General features: G+C 38.1%; 1 protein-coding gene across 1 annotated transcript in view; it reads left to right on the top strand.

The window, feature by feature from the left end:
• Nucleotides 1-22,884, top strand: part of PCDH15 (protocadherin related 15) — a 784,172-nt gene that overhangs the window by 363,492 nt on the left and 397,796 nt on the right. Inside the window, exons 14-15 of the mRNA XM_059397646.1 lie at nt 6,222-6,415; nt 18,660-18,792. Of these exons, the coding sequence (XP_059253629.1) occupies nt 6,222-6,415; nt 18,660-18,792 (327 nt within the window). The remainder of the gene's footprint in view (nt 1-6,221; nt 6,416-18,659; nt 18,793-22,884) is intronic.

Raw genomic sequence — 22,884 nt, 5'->3', positions numbered from 1 at the left:
GGACAACAGGTTATGTTAGGACTGAATCTTTGTTCTGTTGAATTAAAATATCAAAGGAAGTACTGTCTTAAGAGAATTGCAAAATCATTCAGCAAAAAGTAGTCCTGCAAGTTACTGCACAAGGCTTCAATAACTGTGCTTCTGATATTTTCACAAATAGACTGAGAAAGAAACAGAAAAAAAAAAAAAAACCTACATGAAATGCAAAATACCAAATGAAAGGAGTTGGCATAATGTACTAGGAAATAGAAGTGAATGTCTGAAAGCACAATGCAGGCTTTCCTGATTTAGCTAAAAATCAAAATAAGCAAGCCTCAGACACTATTCTTGGAAAGTTCTGGAAAGTGCAGAGTGTCTTCTCAGTGATCCTTCCTGAGGAATCATAAACACAGCATGTTGTTCACCCTTTCTACCCTCTAGGTGAACTTAGAATACAAAGAAACGCCTGTTAATAGATGATCTCCTTCGTAATAGAAAACGGACTGAAACAAATATTCAGATGCTGAGGTTTCTAGAACAAAACACTTTGTATTATGCATGATATAGTGAAAGGCTGTGGTCTAGCTGGTCACCTGTGAGTGGCATGGGATGCCGTGAGGCTCATTCTCCATTACTTGATTGAGGTTTACGCTGTGGACCAAAACTTCCCTTTCTTCAAATGTATTTTGCTATCTAAGTCAGGTATGAAATGTTTCAATCCATTTTTTGGAGACAAGCACAGTTCTATTTTAATTTTATTATAAATAAGAACCATTAAATGAATTCACTGCTATTTTCTGAAACCTTCTTAGCTAAAATTATGGCACTCTCTCTAGCATTTCCTGCTCAAAAACAAAGGGAGAAAAAAAGAGTGCAGAGACTACTAATTATAAAAATACCAAATACCAATAAATTCAGCATTCAGTTGTTGCATGCTGAGCCTCAAAGGTGTTGTCATAGCCCTGGAAGCCCTTCATGATGTCTCTGCTTGTTGCTCAACTTCCTGTGCTACTCTCCCCAGACTGTCACATTCTGCATCCCCAAGAACCTTTTCCATTCCCCTGTCCTCAGGGTCCTCACACATGCCCTTCCCTTCTCCATTAGCTGTGTGTAATCCATTGTCTTCGATCTGTCACCTATCTTTCACTCCCAGCTTGAGGGTGACCTAGACCAGAGGACTTTTTTTTTTTTTTTTTTTTTTTTAAGATTTTATTTGACAGAAAAAAAGAAAGCACAAGCAGGGGAGCAGCAGAGGGAGAGGGAGAAGCAGGCTCCCTCTGAGCAAGGAGCCTGATGTAAGATTCGATCCCAGGACCCTGGGATCATGACCAGAACTGAAGGCAGATTCTTAACCTTAAATGAACCACCCAGATGCCCCGACCAGAGGTCTCTCATTGTTGCTTATGTTCATTTTCAGTAGTGCCTGCCACATCATGTCAGTATAGATTTCCTTGTTATTAATAATATTCCTCCTCCAATGGCACATTCAAAAAAAAAAAAAAAAGAAGGAGAAGAAGAAGAAAAGGAAGAAGAACTTGGACAAGGAAGAAGAAGAAGAGAGGAGAGCAAAGGGAGCCCACTTTTTATTTACCAACTTGAACTTAACCCCCAGGTCCTAGGACCATCCCAGGGACCACGGTAGGCTTTCACTAATTATTTAGAAATAAATGTTTTTCTCCAGATTATTATTTTCCCTAACCAAGTTTAGAAATTAATTCTGTTATTATGATTATCAGCAAGTGGTCTTAGTTGGCTCACTTGTGTAACTCTTATGGAAAGGATACTGAATTTTCCAGATTTTTCTGAACTCAGATTTACATATATTCACATGTCATCAATCCAGAGCTCAGTTTGCAAATTGAACTACATTTTAAAAAGACCTAAACGTGAGTATTCATGACATTACTTTGTACTAAATATCACCAAACTTACACATGTGGCTCTATTTTTTTGTCTGCCTGGTTTGAAGAGTTAACATGAATAATAAAGAGAATGAGAAAGATAGTCTAAGAAATATATATATATTTTAAACTTAATTTATTAATTTAGAAAATTGCTTTGTTTAAACAAATAAAGCAATATATATATTTCCCTATAATATATAGGGAAATATATATACTTGCTATTTATCTGTGTATATATTTTTTATTACTTGTTAAGCAACTAATCATGATTTATAAACAAGAGTATCTTTACCACTTCCATAGCATGATCTTTGGCCATTGTAATGAAAAACCATACACTGAATCAAGGATGATTTCATGTATTAATGACCACGTGGTACCATACACCAAAGCCTCAAAGTATAGGACCCCTAGAAAAATAAATACTCATAAAGCAAGACAAGGGGATTCATTATTCATAACTATTTCCCTATAATATTTGGGATTCTAATATTAAAAGAGACATAATTTCAAATTAAACTAGCTTTAAAAAAATTAGCTTATTTTTGGTTCATATATCAGAAAAGGTTGGTGATGAATTTGTCTCCAGCATGCATGGAAAGAGTATCATCAATGATAGTCACCCCATTCCTGGCACTGTCTTCTTCTCATGGTCCTCAGTCCTGGAAAGACCCAATGCAGGCATAAGAAGAGCAAATGTCAGATAGAAATTGACTTGTCTCAGGTAATTAAGAGCCACTCTTTCCCATGCTCATAGGAGTCACCCTGACTATACCTATAAACTTGGATAACTTGTCAGTTTTTAAACCAAAGAGTCCAGACCTGAATCTCACTCCCATTGCTGGAGCTAAGACCAGCTGTGAAGGGGATAAGCATCTCTCTGAGGAACACGAGAGGCTCTTACTAGAAGCCAAGCCCAGGATACCTGTGGCTTGACATGCTTAGTCAAGGTCAACTTAGCGGTCATTCATATAAAAATACCAAATGAACAGTTGATTATAGTTTGAGTATGATGAGTCTTTCTGTATGAACTATGCCTTTTATTGAATTCTTGCTTCATTTATGAGACTCCAATCGATGTGTTTTGTTTTGTTTGTTTGCTTATTTATTTTTCCATTTATGATCAAACCTTCTTTACATTTGTCCTTTAAGGAAAGCCATTGTTTTTCAATTTCTCAGACACAGGAAAGAGATAGAGGAGAGAAATAAGCCATAGCCAGATCTAGACGTGTCATATTTATTTATTCATTTTTATTTTTATTTATTGTGAGAGCAAGGGATTGCTGAGGATGTCTGGAACATGTGCATATGGGAATGGCGAGAGGAAGGAATTGTGGGAGGGTGAGATTAAATTCCGTGAAGAGGGCTGTAGTACGCAGCAGAAAATATATACAGATGCATGGCTTAGAGTATCTTACCATTTATGTATCATAACACTTCAAGAAAATGATTACAAATTGTAGGTTTTATTCTACTGTCTAGTAAATTATAGGCAACACACTGGCCTTTCCATGAACACCAAGTGTTCCTCTCTCCTCCTTGATTCAGGAGGCAGACATTCCCTGTGCTTTGGGAACAATTTCACATGCCTTCATCTCAGACACCATTGGTCACAGTCATTGGTCCTAACTGAATGAAATCCCCACCAGAGTTTAGTTTCCAAGTCTCTCACAAGGGACATTACCATTTTTTCTGGATATCCAGCCAATGTCTCTGTTCCCTTTTCGAATCTTGGACCACCAGTAATTCCTTCACCATAGTTTTGTTTGTACGTGTAGGGACTCAGTTATGTTGATTTTCTGCCCGCCATGTCCCAATTTAGTACTAAGACTGTAAAATAATGCAAAGCTATTTAAAATCACATACGCAAGGAACTGATTTTTGGCTTATTTGTTAAACTGTCTACCTGCTGTTGGTTTCTGTGGAGCTAGTGGTATTCCTGAGTCTATTAGCTCATCTGAAGTTGGCTGCCTGTGCAGACCGGGGACTGTTTTTCTCACCTGTGCTTTGCAGTGCTCTCTGGTATTTATAGAACATCCCAGATGGGTGCCTTCCTCAATTTAATTATTATCCGGCTTATCCTCCCTTCCAATGTCATTCATGAAAATGTTAAATAAGGCCAGCCATAATACCTACATCCCCAAAGCATGTTCCTCAACAGTTCTCAACTTGATGCGTTGCCATTTATCATTAAATTCCTTTAGCCAATTTAAGTCCCAGGAAGAATGTTAATATTGAATCCAATTTGAGCTAAATTTTAATTAAGATTTCCTGAGACATTATGTTAAGTGATTTACTATAATCAAAATTGATATCTCCTCTGCTACCCCTGCTCCCAATTTTCTAATTTTACCCACATGCAAAAGAGAATTGGGTTGCTCTGTCTTGACTCGTTCTCCATAAATAGACATCATTCATCGGTTCTGTTTCTGCAAATAGTTTCCTTCTCTTTTGCCTTTAGGACCATTCTGTCATCCTCCTATAAGTCCCAGAATCATCTTATGAAATGCATTTCCTTCTGGCAACCACATCTGTCAACCCGTGAATACCTAATCTCAGCTAACTGAATGCCAATCTCTCAAATTTCCTTCTTTCCTCTCAATTATTTTTGCAGCTACTATTTCTCTGCACATTATTATTCTGAATGCAATGGATGCTAAACATAGAAACAGTGTGCACAGTATATCCCCTTAAGGGTGATGGTGTATGTTTCTCAGGATGGTGAGCATAAGCATCTGAATGGGTCATTAATTAACATGGCACTCTTGAAATTGAATTCAAGTTTCAAGGTAAATGGGCATACTTGCATTTGATCTAAGAAGGTGTGTCGAGAGTATCCAGGGGCCACCCAAAGGCATCTGTAAATGATAAAGAATGGTTACCTTATAGAAGTGAAATTTAGGGGTTAGAAATACATATGAAAATGTTAGTAAATAAGAAAACTTTTTTTCTGTAGGTTTACATATTAAATTTATATATTTTAGTTATTCAACAGGAAGCTTTTAACTGTTTTCCCTTTATGTGTAAACTTACATGAGGCCACCTTTCTTATCTGCATCTATCACTTTTGGAATGAGGGAAATAGAAGTTCTGTGACTGTAGGGGGGCACGTTGATGGCTCAGTAGGTTGTGTCTGCCTTTGGCTCAGGTCAAGATCCCAGGGTCCTGGGTTTGAGTCCTGCGTCAGGTTCCCTGCTCAGCAGGGAGTCTGCTTGTCCGCTCCCTCTTCCCCGCCCCCTGCTTATGTGTTCCCGCTTTTCCTCTCTCTCTCTCTGTCAATCTCTCTCAAATAAATAAATAAATAAATAAATAAATAAATGCCTTAAAAAAAAAGAAAGAAAATTCTGTGCATGTCTGAAAAATGCATATTATAAGATTTCCCACTAGCATCTACATTCCCCAGGGATAAGTTTATATTTATCAGCCAGTTAAAGAACTTTATTTAACCCATTAAATCATTCTTAACTTAATTTTGCTTTATTGAATTAATAATGGTCATTCTGTTGTCACATATAATGACCCAAATATAGTTTTAGCTATTGAATACAAGTTGCTTCAAAAGGACTATAAAGACCTGCAAATTAGCCTCAAGAATGTTCATGTGGTATTATCAAGGGCCTCTGAATTCATTCCATTTTCTCAAAAAAATATATATATATATGTATGTATGTATATATGTATGCATATATATGTATTTCTTATGCTTCACAGTCTAATTTTTTAGTAAGGTATCCTACAACTGGAGATGCATTTGTTTGATTTTGGAAAGGCAAAACCCTAGGTCCTTTCCATCTTTTACAAGTCAGTGTGAACAAGATCATAAAGATCTTTTTTTCCTAAAGCTAAGCAGAAATTAAAAGGATACAAGGATGAGAGACTCTCTGAGAGACCAAAGGAAACCATTATGGATGTAAAAGACAAGAGCAGAAGGAAGGATGACAGTAATAAAGACAGACTTCACCCACTAAGTTTTTTCTAGTCTTGGTAGGCAATAATAAGTGTTTATGTGTCCAGAACAGAAGGGTAAGGTAGAGGGGAAAAAATTAACTTTCCCATAGTGATATTCAATCTGCTGTTAGAGCTTTCCTCTTCTTTCCTTTAGTAAATTAAAATAAAGACAGTCTTCAAGATACAAAATTTTATCACTTTCTTAAGAAAAGGAAAAAAAAAATCCTTCCTGCTGGGATTTCTACTGAGTCAGAGCACCTGTAACTATGCTTCAAGAGAAGAGCAAATGTACAGAGATCTTTCTTCTCCTCTATTTTGTCTTTGGAAGCAGGGATACTGGGGTAGAAAGCTGAGCCCCAGGAGAACCGATGATGTGGTTTTCTGTTCCAGCTCACAGCCGTGGATGCAGATGAAGGGTCCAACGGGGAGATCACGTACGAAATCCTGATGGGCGCTCAGGGAGACTTCGTCATCAACCACACCACAGGACTCATCACCATTGCCCCGGGGGTGGCGCTGACCGTGGGGCGCACCTATGCCCTCACGGTCCAGGCTGCGGATAATGCACCTCCTGCGGAAAGAAGGTAAGGCAGCATGCAGTCACTGCAGCTTCTCCGAGCTCCCAGTTAACCCTGCCCTGTACACTGAGGAAGTGCAGCAAATGTTTTTTTATTCTGTACACGTCTAAATTAGACCAGAAAATTCTAGGGGCCAGATTCTAAGAAACTGTACGTTCTTTCTTGGCTTAAGTTGTAGGGAAAGGACAATAAAGATTAAAACACAAAATAAGCAACTCTGATTTCACAGATGTAAGGGATACAGATCTCTGTACGTAGGGGGGAACTGGGAGATAGCAGAAGCAGGTTGCCAACTGATTGGTGAAAATCAAGGTTGTTGACAGTGAGAAGTCACAGACATAGCAGTGACCTGAAATGTCTTGTGTTTGAAGCCACCTCCCAATGTCCAGGTAATATATAAGTACACATATATATCCTATTTTTGTATATACTAAGTATATATGCATACACACATATATACAAATATATACACTATCTATTCTATCCATAAGATTTATTATAGAATTGATAATTTACCTATAAAATATATCTATAGGTATCCCATTTATACACGTTCAAATATATAGCTACATGGAGGGTGTGGGAGAGTAGAAAACAAAAGACTTCTAGCTATTACATCTGTGTTTATTTAGTGTCCCACCTGAGCTACATTTTTTATTAATTTCCTGCTTGTTTTCCAATTTTCAGTATATGTTTAAAGAAAATACGAATGAATTCCTGCACCAGTTGGGCTTGTTCCCTTACAACACACCTTGGGGTTCTTCCAACATGAATACTGAATTGTTTCTTCAAAACTCTTTTCCCAGCTACATAATATTCTTTCATACGTGTGTTATACTGTGTAAATCTTTGTTGAATTTGGGATTTATTGTAGGATGCAGGAGGAGGTATCAGTCAGCAATAATTTTTTTATGCTACTCTGTAATTTTTCCCACATAATATGCTTGCTAGTCCATCTTTATCTCACTGATTTGAGAACTTACATTGATTATAATCATATATTTTCTCATTTATTTGAATTTGATTAGAAACTCTCTCTTCTATCCCATTAGTTTACCCAACTTTTCATGAACTATTGTCACAATTTTAATATTTAATGTTTTAAACGGTGCTTCATAATATGGTGGTGCTAACTTACATCAATGATGCTTTTCTCTAAAAGTGTCTTGGTTGCTCTTTATATTAATTTTGTCCATACTTTCTTCTGTGTCCTATAGGAATTTTTTTTAATATTTTCTTTGTAAGAGTCTTGTGCATTTCTTTGTTGGTCTGTTTCTGTATCTTTTGCTATTATTGTACATAGACTCTTTTCTCTTTATTCATCTCTCTGGGTAATATTTATACATGTGAAAGCTATTAATCTCTTTTTATTAATTTTAATCCTCTTTCTTATTTAATTCTTTTATATTTTTGTAAAAGTTTTCCTGTAAGTTCTTCAGTGTCATCCAGGAATGTATTTTATAAATAGTGAAAATTTTATATCCTTTTCTCCATTTTCTTTCCTTTAAGTTCATTGGCTAATTGTTTCAATAAAAGTACTGGTCTTTTCTTTCTTTTAAGATTTTATTTATTTATTTATTTGAATGAGAAAGAGCAGTAGGGTAGGGTAGAGATGGAGGGAGAAGGAGAATGTCAAGCAGATTCCCTGCTGAGTATGGAGCCTGCTATGGAGCAAGAACTCATAACCCTGAGATCACAACCTAAGTAAAAACCAAAGAATGCTATTTGACTGAACCACCCAAGAATGCCTGCTTGACTTGTTTTTTTTTTTTTTTTTTTTTTTTTACCAGGATATTGATATTTTTTTTTTTTTTTTAGTGTCATCTCCCAGATTTTCCCATTATACTGGTTTATGGTTTTAATTTTTTTAAATTCTGTTGAGAAAGTGTTTATTCCCATTGTATTGGCTTTCTAAAATAAGAAAATATAGACCCATCATCTATGAAGACAGTAATGACTTTCGTTCTTGAGCTAATCATATAATGATTGATCTTGATACAATTCCTAAATTAATCTATTTTGCATTCTTACTATGAATCCCACTAGGCTGTGATGTTTTATTCTTTAATTAAAATGCTAGATTATGTTTGTTCCTATTTAGTGAAATTAGTCTATTCTTCTCTTTTTGAGAAATTCTTATGAAGATGCCATGCAGCTGTTCTGATACCTCATAAAAGAAAGAAAAACCACAAAAAAGGCAAGAAAGAATTAACCATTTTAATAGCAGTTGTGAATCTGGGGTAAACATCTCTAAAACCAGTGAATAAATCAAAATTCTGTTCTCTGAAAAAGGAGATTAAAAAAATAAAAATATAATCAAATGGATAAACTACTACATTTAATTAAAAAAGGGAGAGGGGCATCTGGGTGGTATAGTCGATTAAGTCTCTGACTCTTGGTTTCAATTCAGGTCATGATCTCAGGGTCTTGAGATCAAGTCCCATGTTGGGCTCTGTGCTCAGCAGGATATCTGCCTGAGATTCTCTCTCTCCCTCTCCCTTTGCTCCTCTCCACCCAGACTCATTCTCTCTCTCAGATAAATAAATAAATCTGTTTTTAAAAAGGGAGAAAGCAAAATAATAAATTCTAAAAAGGAAATGCTACAGAAACAAAGGAAATGGAAAGAATCCTAAGAGACACCTTTGCTTTTAATATATGTAAAATTTGAAAACATGAGTGAAATGGATAATTTTTCCAGAAGATACAGTTTATCAAAACTGATTCCAAAAAGTAAGAAATTTTAAAGAGATGAACCTTATGGAGGTAATAGAGAAAGTTTCAGAGAGCCACTACCCAAAGCTATATGAAGGCCAAGCAACTGATCAGGAGGACTGGAACACAGCCAGTGAGAGGGGTCACTTCTGGTTGAGCCACCCTCCAGAGCACACTCCACACTCCCAAGCCACATGTGGCATCTCTCTTATCTTCCATCATGGACCAGTCATATGGTGACTTCTTGCTCCTCATGGATATTGGTGTACTGTCTCTCCTTTTCCTTCCTGTTCTCCTGTTGCATCTCATCCTGTCTGTCCCTCCATCTACAGATGGTGGTCCCTTCCCCATCATTTTGTCTTCTAGCTTAACCTCTAACTTCATCTCCCACCATCACTGCCCACTTCCACAGGTCCCTCCCAGGGGAGCTAGTTCCCAACAGTCCAGCATTCCTTCAGCAGCTCCTGTCACTTGGTGTCTTCTGACTGGTCTTGTAGCTGCTTTGGCTAAACATCCCTGGATCCATCCTTAGTGTGTTCCTTTCTCTCAAACTCAAATGCAACCTTTAGCAGCACCTCTAAGCTCTACCCTAAGAACACATAGAAATGGACAATCCCCTGCTCTTGTTACTAACATCCCAGTCTGCATCAAGCTTCTCTCTGGTCCCATCGGTGGAAACGCCTTCTGAAACTTCTGCCTTTGCCCCTTCCATCCCTTCTCTGTGCGGGGGCCTGAGAGATTCTAGTAACACAGGAAGCACTTTCTTTTTACTCAAGCTCTTCTTGGGGGTTTCAGATCTGACCCAAAGTAAAAGACAAAATCATTAAAAAGGCCAGGGACCCCAGCACACATTGCCAACGGCCACCAGCCAGAGGACACTCCCTAGTGTCACCTCCTTTGTAGAACATCACCTCTTGCTCCACCTTGCGTCCGTCCAGCCCTTACACCACCCCTACCTACTCATCCCTGAGGCTGGCAGCTGCCTTCCGACCTTTGAACGTGACCTTCCCCCCTCAGCCTGGATGGCTCCTCTTTCCATTTGTCCGTGGAGTCCAGTCCTTTCGTCGCCTACCCAACCATCAATTTCTTTGCCAACAACCTTTCCATACTTAATGGATTTTTTAATCCCCTGCACTTACCGTCCTGGGATAGGTTATTATGTACCTTCAGTTAGGGTATGAAGTTGATGGTCAGCCTCGCCTCCTCCCCACTGGTATTTGAGTTCACAAGGGCAAGAATTACTGTGCTTTCATTGTCTCTTGTGTCTACAGAACCCCAAACAATTCCTGGAATGCTCTAGATGCTTAAAAAGTCATCTATTTTTATTGTTTTCCTAAGTTCTTAACAAACATCTTTTTTTTTTCTTTTGTTTCTTAAACAGATGAATTAGAAAACAAGACGGTATAATACAAAACTCAAATAACTTTAAAGAGCCCCCGAAATGAAAAGGCACATTGGAAATTGTTCTATCTTCTTTCATAAGTATACACCAATTCTAATGTTGTCCCTAATAAATCATGAAGAAATAAAAAGGTGTCTGTGATAGTAAGATTTTCTATTCCGCCCAACCAACCATCTGTTATACAACCACCACTTATTGTGTCATGGAAATACAAAGATAAACAGAGTCCCATCATGTGCAGGCCAAAAAAATTATAGTAAAGAGTGGAAAGTAGGACTTTATAAATAATTAAATTCAGTTCAGCATGGTAAGTGTGTGATTGAGCTAATTTCTCTGCTCTCGGGGGCATCAAAGAGGACACTTGTTATAATGAGGGAGTACTGAGAAGGCTTCCCAAGCAGATGAGTTTTGGAGAATGGGTCAAGTTTGACCAGGTGAGAAAAGTAAGTCACTTTATTTACACAGCCTGAGAGCTCTGGAAGAGCTTGGTCATTATGGGTAATTACCAGTCTAGTCAGTGTTACCAGTGCATAAACCGATTTGAGAAGGGGCAGGAGAGTTAAAGGTTATTTCATGGAAAATTTAATTTTTTTTTTAAGAAGTTTGGACTTATTATCCAGTGTGTAGAGGTTATTCATGAAGGACATTAAATTAGAAGTTGAATGAGAGTTTCTAAGTTTAGTTTCTGGAAAATCCTTCTGGCGCCCTCGTGGGAGATGAATTTGAGGGGGATGCCTCTGGAGGCAAGGAGATCACATAGGACTCCACCACTGGAAAAATCCAGGGCTTGAACTAGGCATGCTGGCAAAGTGGATAGATGGAATGGTCAGAAAAACTATCTCCCACTTTTTTGTCTAAGGTGACAGGGTGGTGATGTCAACGTGGTGTGCATGGTTTAGATGAAGGAAATGAGCTGAATTTGGGGCACATTCAGTTGGATTTGGCCACTGTTCATATACCCAAAAGGCAAATAGATGTGTATGTCTGAATGTGAGAAAATAGTTAAGGGCTGTTCCTTGAGAAGAAATGTGGAATACTTTTATATTTTTATATTTTAATTATATATATATGAACATATATATAATATTTTATATAATATATAATTTTATATTTTTATATATCTGACCTAAAGTAAGAGCCAAAGTTTGAATGAATTTAAAGAATACCTTATTCATACTGGGTTTTTCTGAAGAGGAATTAAAGACAGTTGATGCTCTTTAATTAGCATGCAGTAGACATCATGCAAGCTACTCTCTATCCATAATTTCTAATCTGAACAACACTGTGGCTTTTGCATTACTCTGTTTTGCAGACCAGAAATCTGAGGCTGAAAGATGATAATTGACTTGGCTAAATGTCCCCTTGCCAACACTCCCACCCACCTGATAAACAAGTTTCAGAACCTTCACCTGAACTAGTTATGGGATTCTAGACTTTATCTTCCATTCTGTGCCATAGCCATGATCTTTTGTCATGATTATTCAGAAGAAAAAAAATAATGCAATTGCATAATATCAGTACTAATAATGTTAATTTTAAGAATTAAGGCATCTTTTGTTTTTACTATTTAAACTTATATTAGGGTCCCTTAATAGTCATCAATTTATTTCATGACTTTTTATTTTCCTTGAGGATAGCCCATAGATCCAATAAAAAATATATATATTTGCATATTATGACTGATGACTTAACTATTTTATAATTTAACGAGTGATATTTTATAATCCACTTCTCATTCAGTTCCTATTTGCAAGTCGTATCACTGATTTTCTCAATAACATGTTGCCTACAGGGGTGCCTTGGTGGCTCAGTGGGTTACTCCTCTGCCTTCAGCTCAAGTCATGATCTCAGGGTCCTGGGATCAAGCCCCGCATCGAGCTCTCTGCTCAGCAGGAAGCCTGATTCCCCCTCTCTCCCTGCCTACTGCTCTGCGTACTTATGATTTCTCTCTATGTCAAATAAATAAATAAAATCTTAAAAAAAAAAAGATAAAAAGATGTTGCCTACAATAATCAGTGTAATAAGAGGATTTCACTGGAGTAAAATCATATTCAACTCCAGGAAACAAAATGCTATCTTCAGATTCAGAATACACTATCTTCAGATTATGAACACAGATCTTTTTAGTGACACTAAGCATGTAATTGACCTGGCCTCATTGTGTTCCTTATAGACAGTGGTTTGGACACTAAAAGGTCACCTTATAGTGTTCAGTCAGATATCAAGTGGGACCTACAGAGAATAAAATCTGGATACACCCTTTCTCCCTGCAGGGATAATGTCATGTTCCCTATAGGATAATGACATTTACTGTTTTCTGGAAGAAAATTAAGCCTTCACATTGACTTGATGAATGAACTAAAGTGTTGTTTTGCTTTCAGTATTTCCTTGGAAAGGAAGAGGCTATTAGAAAATTATCAGCATGGAAGTACAGACCTTGATATATTTTACAAAATGACCGGGCCATCAATAGTGATATGTAAACCTACTTATATTGTAACGTTAAAAGAAAAAAAAAGAAAAAGGCAATTTTCCATTTTATTCTTTTTTCAGATTGGAAATCTTAATTCATAAATTTAAATAACAAAATAAGGTATATGTGAATTAACTATTAATGTATTTGTTATCCTAATAAAGTGAACTTGGTACAGATTCAGAGAGTAAGAGGAACAATAGTCTATAATCTTTTTTCTGTTTTGTTGAATTTCTCATAAGTATAAGGGATGGATAAAAACCAAAAGATTTAAAAAATAATTGCACTCAGACATAGTCTTTATTCTACTGGTGTATGTAGGTTTTCTTATACTTATTGAATTGAATTAAATTAATGTTTATTGAATTTTAATATGAATAATGTACTGTAACTAGGTATTTGTAAAGACAGAGAATGACGGACAGTCCTGTCCCCAAATATATTATAATATAATTACAATAAAATGGTGCATGGCACAGCATATATTTTGATTCCCAATTTTTTTTTCATGGACTCCAATGTTCTGTCTAATTAAAACAAGTTTAAATAGTCCATTCTCAAAATCATTTTATCTCTAATTTTATTATTTTAAATGGCAACATTATATATTTAACATTAATAATAGAAAACAGGAGTACTCTCATTTTCGCAAAAATTTACTGAGTTCTCACAATTTTTACCCTCTTGGGGAAGCCCTGGAAATATAAGACAAACAGGATGAGATCTCCGGCCTCAGAGTATTCATATGGAGGAGAAGCACCGGTAAGACTAGACACACAATAGTAGGTAACTATAAGTACAGGTTAACTTCGACAGGAATGATAATGGGATATCCAAATAGAGGACCAATAAAAACAAAGACCCAGAGACTTGATGAAGAATGGTGTGTTGTGAGAACATGCGTTACTTGGCACATTTGAGCATATCACTAACCTGTTTGAAGTCTATCAGCCAGTCCCCAATGGTCAAGATGAAACTTAAATCAATAACTATATAACGCATGAGTCCCTGCATGATCTCTCAGATCCTACTTTTACCATTTTCCTATTTATAGCCTTCTCTGTAGTGCTACAAAACTTACATTTTTTTAATTTATTGCCCTGTGAATTTGTACATGTGTTTTCGCCTTTGTGGAATGTCCTGTCATTAAATCTAAATCCATCTTATGTCTTAAAACTCTGTCCCTGCAATGTCCCCTGAGAAGTTTCTCTGATATCCTACGTTGGTCTTAAATCTGAAACCTTTGCTCCTATAGATTTCCTATATGTACTTCCAAAATAGTAAAATAGAACTCAGGAAGGCTGTCCTGTAAATAGAGCTTTTCTAGCACAGTGTTGGTGGGAGACAAAGGAAAAGAAAGGCAATTTCTGTTTTAAGTCTACTAGGGAAAACAATATACATACTTCCACCTCAGAAGCAAGGTAAAGAAGTAGGTTACAAATAAATACCCATAGCATAGGTTGACCCATCCATAGTATATTACGATATACATTGTACAGTTCACAATTCAGCAACATTATCTCGTTGCTACTGAGTACTACTCTCATATTGAAACAAAAGGACTTTTTATCTTTTCAAATATTTCTGCAAGGTGAAAACCTCTTCTTTATTCAAATTCTATTTTGGTCTTACCCCCAAATACACACACACACACACACACACACACACACACACACATATGTATATATGTATATAGGAGGTCTCATGCATGATATAATGAAAATGAAAATGAATTGTGGTATCATACCTTAAGCTCAAGATTTGAACCAATTCATGATTTCTTGTAAGATAGCATCTTTTGTTACAGATGTTTTATACTAGGGATGTTTCTACTCACCCACAAAAACACACAGACAGCAGATAAGTCAAAAATCTCCAATTTATTTCCCAAATTTGTTCTTGCAGAAGGGGGGGAGTTGCGGAGAAGAGGCGGACAGATTTCAAATTTAGAAGCCTTGCCTTTTAGTTTATTTGCAGTTCCTAATTAACTTTTTAACCTTGATTCAGTCACTTAATCTTTCTGATTTTCTAATCCTCTTTTGTAAAATGAGAGAGTTAAATTAGATCGTTTCTAGGGTCTTTTAAAATTATAAGATTACCTGAGAAAATACATCAGCCCTTGGGTTCTACTTTGACCTTCATTATCAAATGAGAAAGAGAAAGTGCTATGATTTTCATTTTTTTTTTTTTAGAAATAGAGGTCTACCTACATCATACTGGCTACATTACAAAAAATAAAATCTGTATTATATAACTGCTTGATTTTATGCATTTAAGACTAGCTATAAAATGTTAATACAAAATGTTCACATAAAATGTTATTTATCTAGTGACTGTCCTGTTTTATTATGTGCTTAACTGATGCTGTTGAATTACTAGTATTTATCACAACATTTAGGGTATCATTTTATTGTGAATACTATTGGTGTGTAGTTTCAGGAAAGCTAACTCTGCCACAATGCTGACATCAGGGATAAAAAGCAGGAAGGCTGGAGCTTATTTCAATGCCTTGTAGGAAGGGCTAGGAAGTTGAAGATGAAAAATGCTAGACCTTGAAACTTGATCTTTCGCAAAAAATCCCCAGATCCAAGTGGGGGGGGGTGAGGTGAGAGGAGCAGAAACAAATGTAATTAGCAATTTTAGCATTTGAATTGTGGAAAGGAGCAGAGGAAGGGGAGGAATAAGTTTGGATGAAGGAGAAGCAGGTGTTGGGCAACAGCTCTTCTGTCCATCCTTTGCCTGGGGTCATAGGGTTCTCTGTTTTTTACACTTTAAAGTTGTCATCTCCGTTGCTGATAAACCCAGCCTCTTTGGGTGTAGAGGTCCTTCCTGTAGTTTTGTGGATGTAACAAGTTAGTCCTCTTGGGAGGAAAATAGTCAAAAGGGGAGGAGTAAAGAAACACACAGAGTATAACTAGTTCAGTGTAAACCGTACTTTCATGAGGGAGAAGAGCCTCATATTTGGTAAAGACTTTAGCAAGTATTCCAGGCCAGTAAACTGAAGCTGTAAAAAATGCCAAAAGCAGGAAAGACCTAACTTTTTGAAAGAAAACTTTGAATCTGGAGTACAGGTGTGTTCTAGGTTAAAAAAAAGAAAAAAAAATTGTGAATCAGTGAAAGAATCTCTTACCTCCAGGGTTACCAAGGTGAGCCTTTGGTCAGTTTATAGAGGAAGCCCCAGGCTACTAACTTAAAAAGTAAGTGAGCCTACACACATTTTTGCCGAAAGCTCCTGGGCCAGTGGTCTTCTAAACCAAGTGTGTGTAAGGATATTGTATATCCATTGAAAATGGAGAGCCTTCTGTCCCACACCAGAAGATTCAGATCTAATATGCCCCAAAACACCCCACTTTGGGGAGATGACGAGGGTATCATGCCCTAGTTATTTAGCCTAGAAAAGGGAAAGGATGCAATTAAAATGCTTAAAAAATTATAAGGGAAGTTAATAATTTATCAAGCTTATTTATTCCATTCTATAGAACAGGAGTCCTTATTTTGAACAGTTATCAGTAATAATAGAGAAATGTTTTATATGTGCATTCATACAACAAAAATACACGTATACACACACACATATGTGATCTTATTTAACCCTTATGCTAAAGTGTGATGTCAGGATTACTCTCATATTTTGGGTGCCAGTGGTAAAACTGAAATAGTTTGCCCAGGATGTGGTACCCATCCAAATTCTAACTCAAGGATGTGTGGTTACAGATCCTATGCTCAATAACATCCCTCAGCCAAGGTTATTACCAATATGGCGGAGGGCAGATGTTAGAGAACTTCTTAGGCACAGACAAGTGTGCTGGCTGGAAAAAGGAACAGACTTACAAAATGTTTAAATGACTTGATGGGTACCAGATGTTCAAAGAAGCCAGGGTCATGAGAGTAGTTTCAGGGACAGTAGGTATCCTGGGGTGTGGTTGGAACCAGATCACCACCTGGGAAGATAATAGGGCTACTTCAAAATGAGAAATGGGGCTCTGTAATGCACATTACATTTGGTAACTTATGGATATTTTTCTTCCCACCATATTGTCTTCTGCATCTAGCGCTAAAATTAATACCTGTAAGGTTATAGGTAACATTTCATCAACGATTTTAACCTACTGTAAACATCTTACTCTTAAATTCTCAGTTGTAAATACACACACACACACACACACACACACACACACAAATGTATTTTTTGTAAAGAAAACATTAGAATTTAATTCATTTTATTGACAAATTTTAACAATAAAGTGATAAATTCAGAGGCCAGAAGAAATACAGATACTTTGATTATTATAAACTACAAAAACTGATTATAAGAGATTTTAATTTAAAATGAGGTTATTTTGGAACAGTATTGTGATATATGTTAAGTATGAAATTTTTTAAGTCAGTGCAATTTTTTAGAGGTGCTTGTATTCTATAGGTACTCATCTATTGAGAGTATGTCCAGAAATATATATATATATATATTTTTAAGAGAACAACAGTGAGCTGGCAAGCTGATGGGAGGGGCAGAAGAAGAGAGAGAGTCTTAAGCTAGGGCCAAGATCAGTGTGGAGCCCAACATGGGGCTCAATCTCATGACCCTGAGATTGTAACCTGAGACAAAATTAAGAGTTGGATGCTTAATTGAGCACCCCAGGTGTCCCAAAAGAACTTTGGGCTACCTTAAGGAAATTCTAGCCCCCAAATAGAAATGATAACAAATGTGTTTTTAGTGAAAAGTGGTGATTTTGTTAAAATAAATTTAAAGCATGCTTAAGCAGGGGTTGTGTGTTCTTCAAGACAGCAGACTAACTGTAGTCAGACATTAGTGGTGGCATCTTCTTCCAGATGGAAGATGACTTTCTCATTACTATCATTTTAGCCAGTGCTACTTCAGTATAAATCTTGAATGTCTTGCTTTTATAGCTTTTGTTGAGCAAAGAAGTTTCAGTGGTTAGAGATATCAAAAAAGTTGAATATGTATGCATTCATATTTTTGTCTTTCTAGTAACAGAATGTCCTCCTGACCTTCAGAAAAATTGCCTATCAATGTAAGGCTTTAATTAAATCTAATTCTAGCCTTTCATAGTATATTCTTCAAAGAAGACTTAAAAACACCTTTAGTTTTGTTTGCAACTAATTTACACAATGATTACTTTATGAGCCTGACTCTTGACATGCATTTACATGAAGCCATTGATGTCAGCAAGAAAACTAATAAAACACAGCCCGTATTACGTTTTGTGTGTTATTTTAATCAATACTCCCTCTGCTGGTTTAATAGGAAGAGAGCCCCAAGGACAGCTCATATTACCAGATATTTATAGAATGCTTTTTGCTATTAGAAAGACATTAAAAAGTAAAGTCAGCAGTCAAGGCTCCTGTTAATTTATTAGCTTTATTTGTACTGCTATTCCATTTTAATTCACACTATTAATCTAAGCAGGATAAATCGGTACCCTGAGGCATTCTTTACTTTTTACTGAGATAATTTCATAGAAACATGATATTCTGGTGGTAACTTTTATTTTAACATCCTTTCATTCTGAATTATTTTATTGTCTTCTGTAAAAACTCAAAATGTCCTCTCCTGTCAGCCCCACAGCAGAACGCGGACTGCACTCCGTCATGAAAGGTGATGTAGATTTTTACCCATCCTATTCTGTTCTCTTTCTCTGCAGACACTCCATCTGCACAGTGTACATTGAAGTGCTTCCTCCAAATAATCAAAGCCCTCCCCGCTTCCCACAGCTGATGTACAGCCTTGAAATCAGTGAAGCCATGAGGATCGGAGCTGTTTTATTAAATCTACAGGTATGCTTCTCGGTATATACGTAGAGCTCTATGGAGACAACCTTGAAGGCTGATGGGTCTGTATCTGTGCATGGGGAGGGGGGTTCACATGTCTGCTTGCACTCTAGTACAGGAAAGGTCCATCTGGAAAGGAAAACGGGGGTCATATGGATGGAGGGTTTCCTCAGCTAATCCATTCTATTGATTGCCACAACCGAAGGACTAACGTTAGCTGGCAGGGATTAGCTGCAATCATTACGAGACAGAATGAAGGGATTGGAAACATGCACTTGAATATTTTGTACTTTGCACCCAAAGAGTCTGCAGCTGACTATTATTTTCTGACTTGAATTCCTTTGCCCAGCAGGATTTAGTTTTGCTGCAGTGTGGTATAGAGAAAATAGCTTTGGGTTCAGGGACGAATGGTAGGCATTCTGATTCTGAGGCAGTCATCTTCATTCTGTGGCCATGGGCAAATCTCATAATTGCTGGGCCTCGTTTATCCATTTAGGTGAAGAGGGGAGGTTGAGCTAATATTTGCATTTGCAGGTCCAGATTCGTGGGCATATTTTGTAACTAGTAGGATGAGTGCTCTGTTTTCACTGTTTATATATATTTCTGACCAAAGCACGTTTGGCCAGAAATGCTTGTATCTTTCACTCAATCTACAAGTCGGGCTTTATACGGTGTTGATAACTGCCCCTCAATGTAAGAATCCACAGGTAGATGACCCATCACTCTACCTGTGGATGTCCAGAGAACAGGGAAATAACTTTCTGGTATTGTTACACGGCAACGGGTCAGCTTGCTGACGAGAGTTTGGAAAGCTGGCCTTGAAGGGTAGGACAGATAGATGTGGTGAGGGGTGCCTGGAAGGCTCAGTGGGGTAGGGCCTCTGCCTTTGGCTCAGGGTCCTGGGATCAAGCCCTGCATCAGGCTCTCTGCTCAGTAGGGAGCCTGCTTCCTCCTCTTTCTCTGCCTGCCTCTCTGCCTACTTGTGATCTCTGTCAAATAAATAAATAAATAAATAAGATGTGCATGTGATACTTCAGGAAAATCCCAGCACTGATCTTTACCACCACAGGAGATGACCTAAGACATAGTTACATCTTGCCCACCTCCCATTTGAATGCGGACACCCTCTCACCCAAAGCCTGAGTGGATAAGAGTGGGGATTGCAGCGAATGTTTGAACTGGAGAGGATGTGAAAGTAATAAGCCACATCAGCCTCATGGCCCAGATGTGTAAAGTGAACCCTGTGGAAAGTAACTGGGGCCTAGATCAGTTGATTGCATTTTCATCATTTCTAAAACAAGGCTCATTCCCTTGGATCCCTCTTCATACCTGAAGCTGCTGGAACTGTGTCTGGCATTACCAGATATTTCTCTGTTCCTCTGCTGTAGTATCCATTTGGTTGATTTTCCCCAGGTAACTACAGAGACTTTGCTTCTGTGGTTCATTTACTATTGAAGTGGGAAACAAAATTATGTGAAGGTAGTCATATTAGCAACAAGGAAATTTGGAGTATTTTAATGGACAAAATAAAAGAACCCCATAGTCTCTGAAAATGTATATGAAGACAAATCCATTTAATGCAGTAACAAAAGTCTTATATATATATATATATATATATATATATATATATATATATATAAAAATCCATATATGCCCATATATGCCCATATATGGATTTATTTGGGTAAACAAGAAGAAAACCTAAATAAATCCTAGATTTGTGATATTCAAACTAAGACATTGTACATGTTTTGCATTTAAATATTCCTTTGGAATGTGACTTTCTACAATTTAACTTTCTATGAAGTAGCATAAACTTACTTATAAGATGGTCCTAGGTCTCAATTCAATAAATCCCAAAAATGTCCAGGAACCATATTATAGGAGAATAACTCTACTTGTGAGTTAAAGATGAAAAGGAGTTGATCTTTTTCATATCTCAAATTTCTCTACTGCAAAAGCTGAGCAAATACGAGAATGACATTTCTGTTCACCCTTTCTGCTTCTGGTAGGAGCAAAAGAAAGGGTGCCACTTTTAGTGGCAGTCTCTATGGGAAAGAATGAGGGTGTCATCATCAAGGCTTTTTTTCATCAGCTGGCAACCATTCCCTTTTGCTCCTGATCAACTGAGATGGAATTTAAACTAGTGACCTAAAAGCTGAAAAGCTTCTACCAAATTACTCTCCCAGACACTTCTAATAACAGAACGCATCAGTGGTACCTCTGGCTCTGTCCTCATCTCTTTCACATGCCACACTGCCCACTGCTGACTCACTGCTCAATTTAGAAAGACAGGATTTGTGGAGAAATATATTTTCAAAGGTAACAGCAGCCTGGTTTCAGCATGATCTGTTTTGACTGAGATCAAAGTGGTTTTGTCTCGGAAAACAATCCTTATTTCTCCTCTTCTGCTTCTAAGTATTTTCCTTTCATTCTATCTCAAAACTGCTGGGGGGGCTGTGATTTTCCTCAGCTTATTAAGGCCGTCTTGACTGGCTCCTGCATCCATGGCATTCAGTGGAGGAGATTGGGAGCCAGAGCCCTGCTTTTCCAAACTTCCTATGCTGAGCAGGGGTGGCTTTAGGTGGCATTTTTGTTTTCCAGTTGGTCAGATCTTTCTCCAGAGCATGATTGTATATCACCCTCACTTGCCAGTGAAACCTATGAGAGGTGTGTGCCCCAGCTATGCACTGGGATCGTGGGATCGTGGGAGCCCCTGTGCACAGCTGTCCCCACTGTCCCATTGTGTCCATCTTTAGTCTGAAATCAGCCATGGTGGGCACATTTATGCTACAGAAATTAACAGATGCGACAAATCAATACCTTTGACTCCATCCACAGCCAGTTGTTTCTCCTTACCAGCATACCGCTGGATGTGGAGCCAATTTCTTCAAGGACTGAAGTGACTAGAATGTGTTAGCTTCATCAGCCTCTTCCATCTTTGACTCTCTGAGATTTTGAAATACCCTTGTACCATCACCATGACCCTGGTGCTCAGATAAAAATAATAATTGGTGACACGTATGTGGCACTTAATGAGGCACCTGCCTGTCCAGGTAGCTGGGATATATGCTGCACACACTCAGACTCAAAATCTCAACAACTTGTGACTGAAAAGGGTTATTTCTCACTCCCACTGCATCTTCACCACGGATCAGTTCCCACTCCATCCTGCACCGTTTCACCCACATCAGGATGAAGGGACAGCATCCATGCAGAGCACTGCTGTTCTTCTGACAGAGTGAAAAGACAGACGCAATAAACCACTGTTTGGATTTTAATGCTTCTCCGGGAAGTGAGGCCTGACCCTGCTGCCCGCGGTTCCTTCACCAAACCCTGGGACAGGCTGCTCCTGAGCTCCTCACCTCAGGGGTGCACAGTCCTCAAGGAGGAGACCCCCACTAGCTGCCTGGCTGCTCCGATGTCCAGAACTGTGGGTTCTTTGTTTCATCGCTTGCCTTGCGGGTCACTGCGGGCAACCATTTTGCTAAATGAGTTTTCACTGCCAGCCATGGTTCCCATCCTGATAGCTTTCAGTAACAGTTTCCTCACCAGCTTCCAGTCTCTGGAAACCATGCTATTATTTTCTGGGTGTTTATCAGGCACACTCTGCCTCTAACTGTCAAGTTGGGATTAGTTAGGGTAGCTAGGTTTATGTTGCCAAACTCCCCAGCCAGTACCATCAAAAGCCAGCAGAGACGGTGCTGTATTCAGCCTTCACTCCACAGCCCAGCTGACCAAGCGGCCTCTGTCTAGAACAAGTCATCTCCTGAGGGCAGCGTTTGCTGTGGGAAACACAGCAGAACAAAACAAAACCCAGTTCTTCATCGTTACCTACAAGTGAGGCATGGAATTACTAACCACAGCATTTTCCATCGGCCAAAGCAACTCACGGGGTTGCTCCTGAATTAATAGGTCAAGAATGTATTATCTTCGGGGCGCCTGGGTGACTCAGTGGGTTAAGCCGCTGCCTTCGGCTCAGGTCATGATCTCAGGGTCCTGGGATGGAGTCCCGCATCGGGCTCTCTGCTCAGCAGGGAGCCTGCTTCCCTGTCTCTCTCTCTGCCTGCCTCTCCGTCTACTTGTGATTTCTCTCTG

This window comes from Mustela nigripes, chromosome 4 (assembly GCF_022355385.1).
Source record: "Mustela nigripes isolate SB6536 chromosome 4, MUSNIG.SB6536, whole genome shotgun sequence".
In the NCBI taxonomy this organism is placed as follows: Eukaryota; Metazoa; Chordata; class Mammalia; order Carnivora; family Mustelidae; genus Mustela; species Mustela nigripes.
The sequence above is the reverse complement of the archived record's forward strand: the minus strand, read 5'-3'. Positions and strand labels throughout refer to the sequence as shown.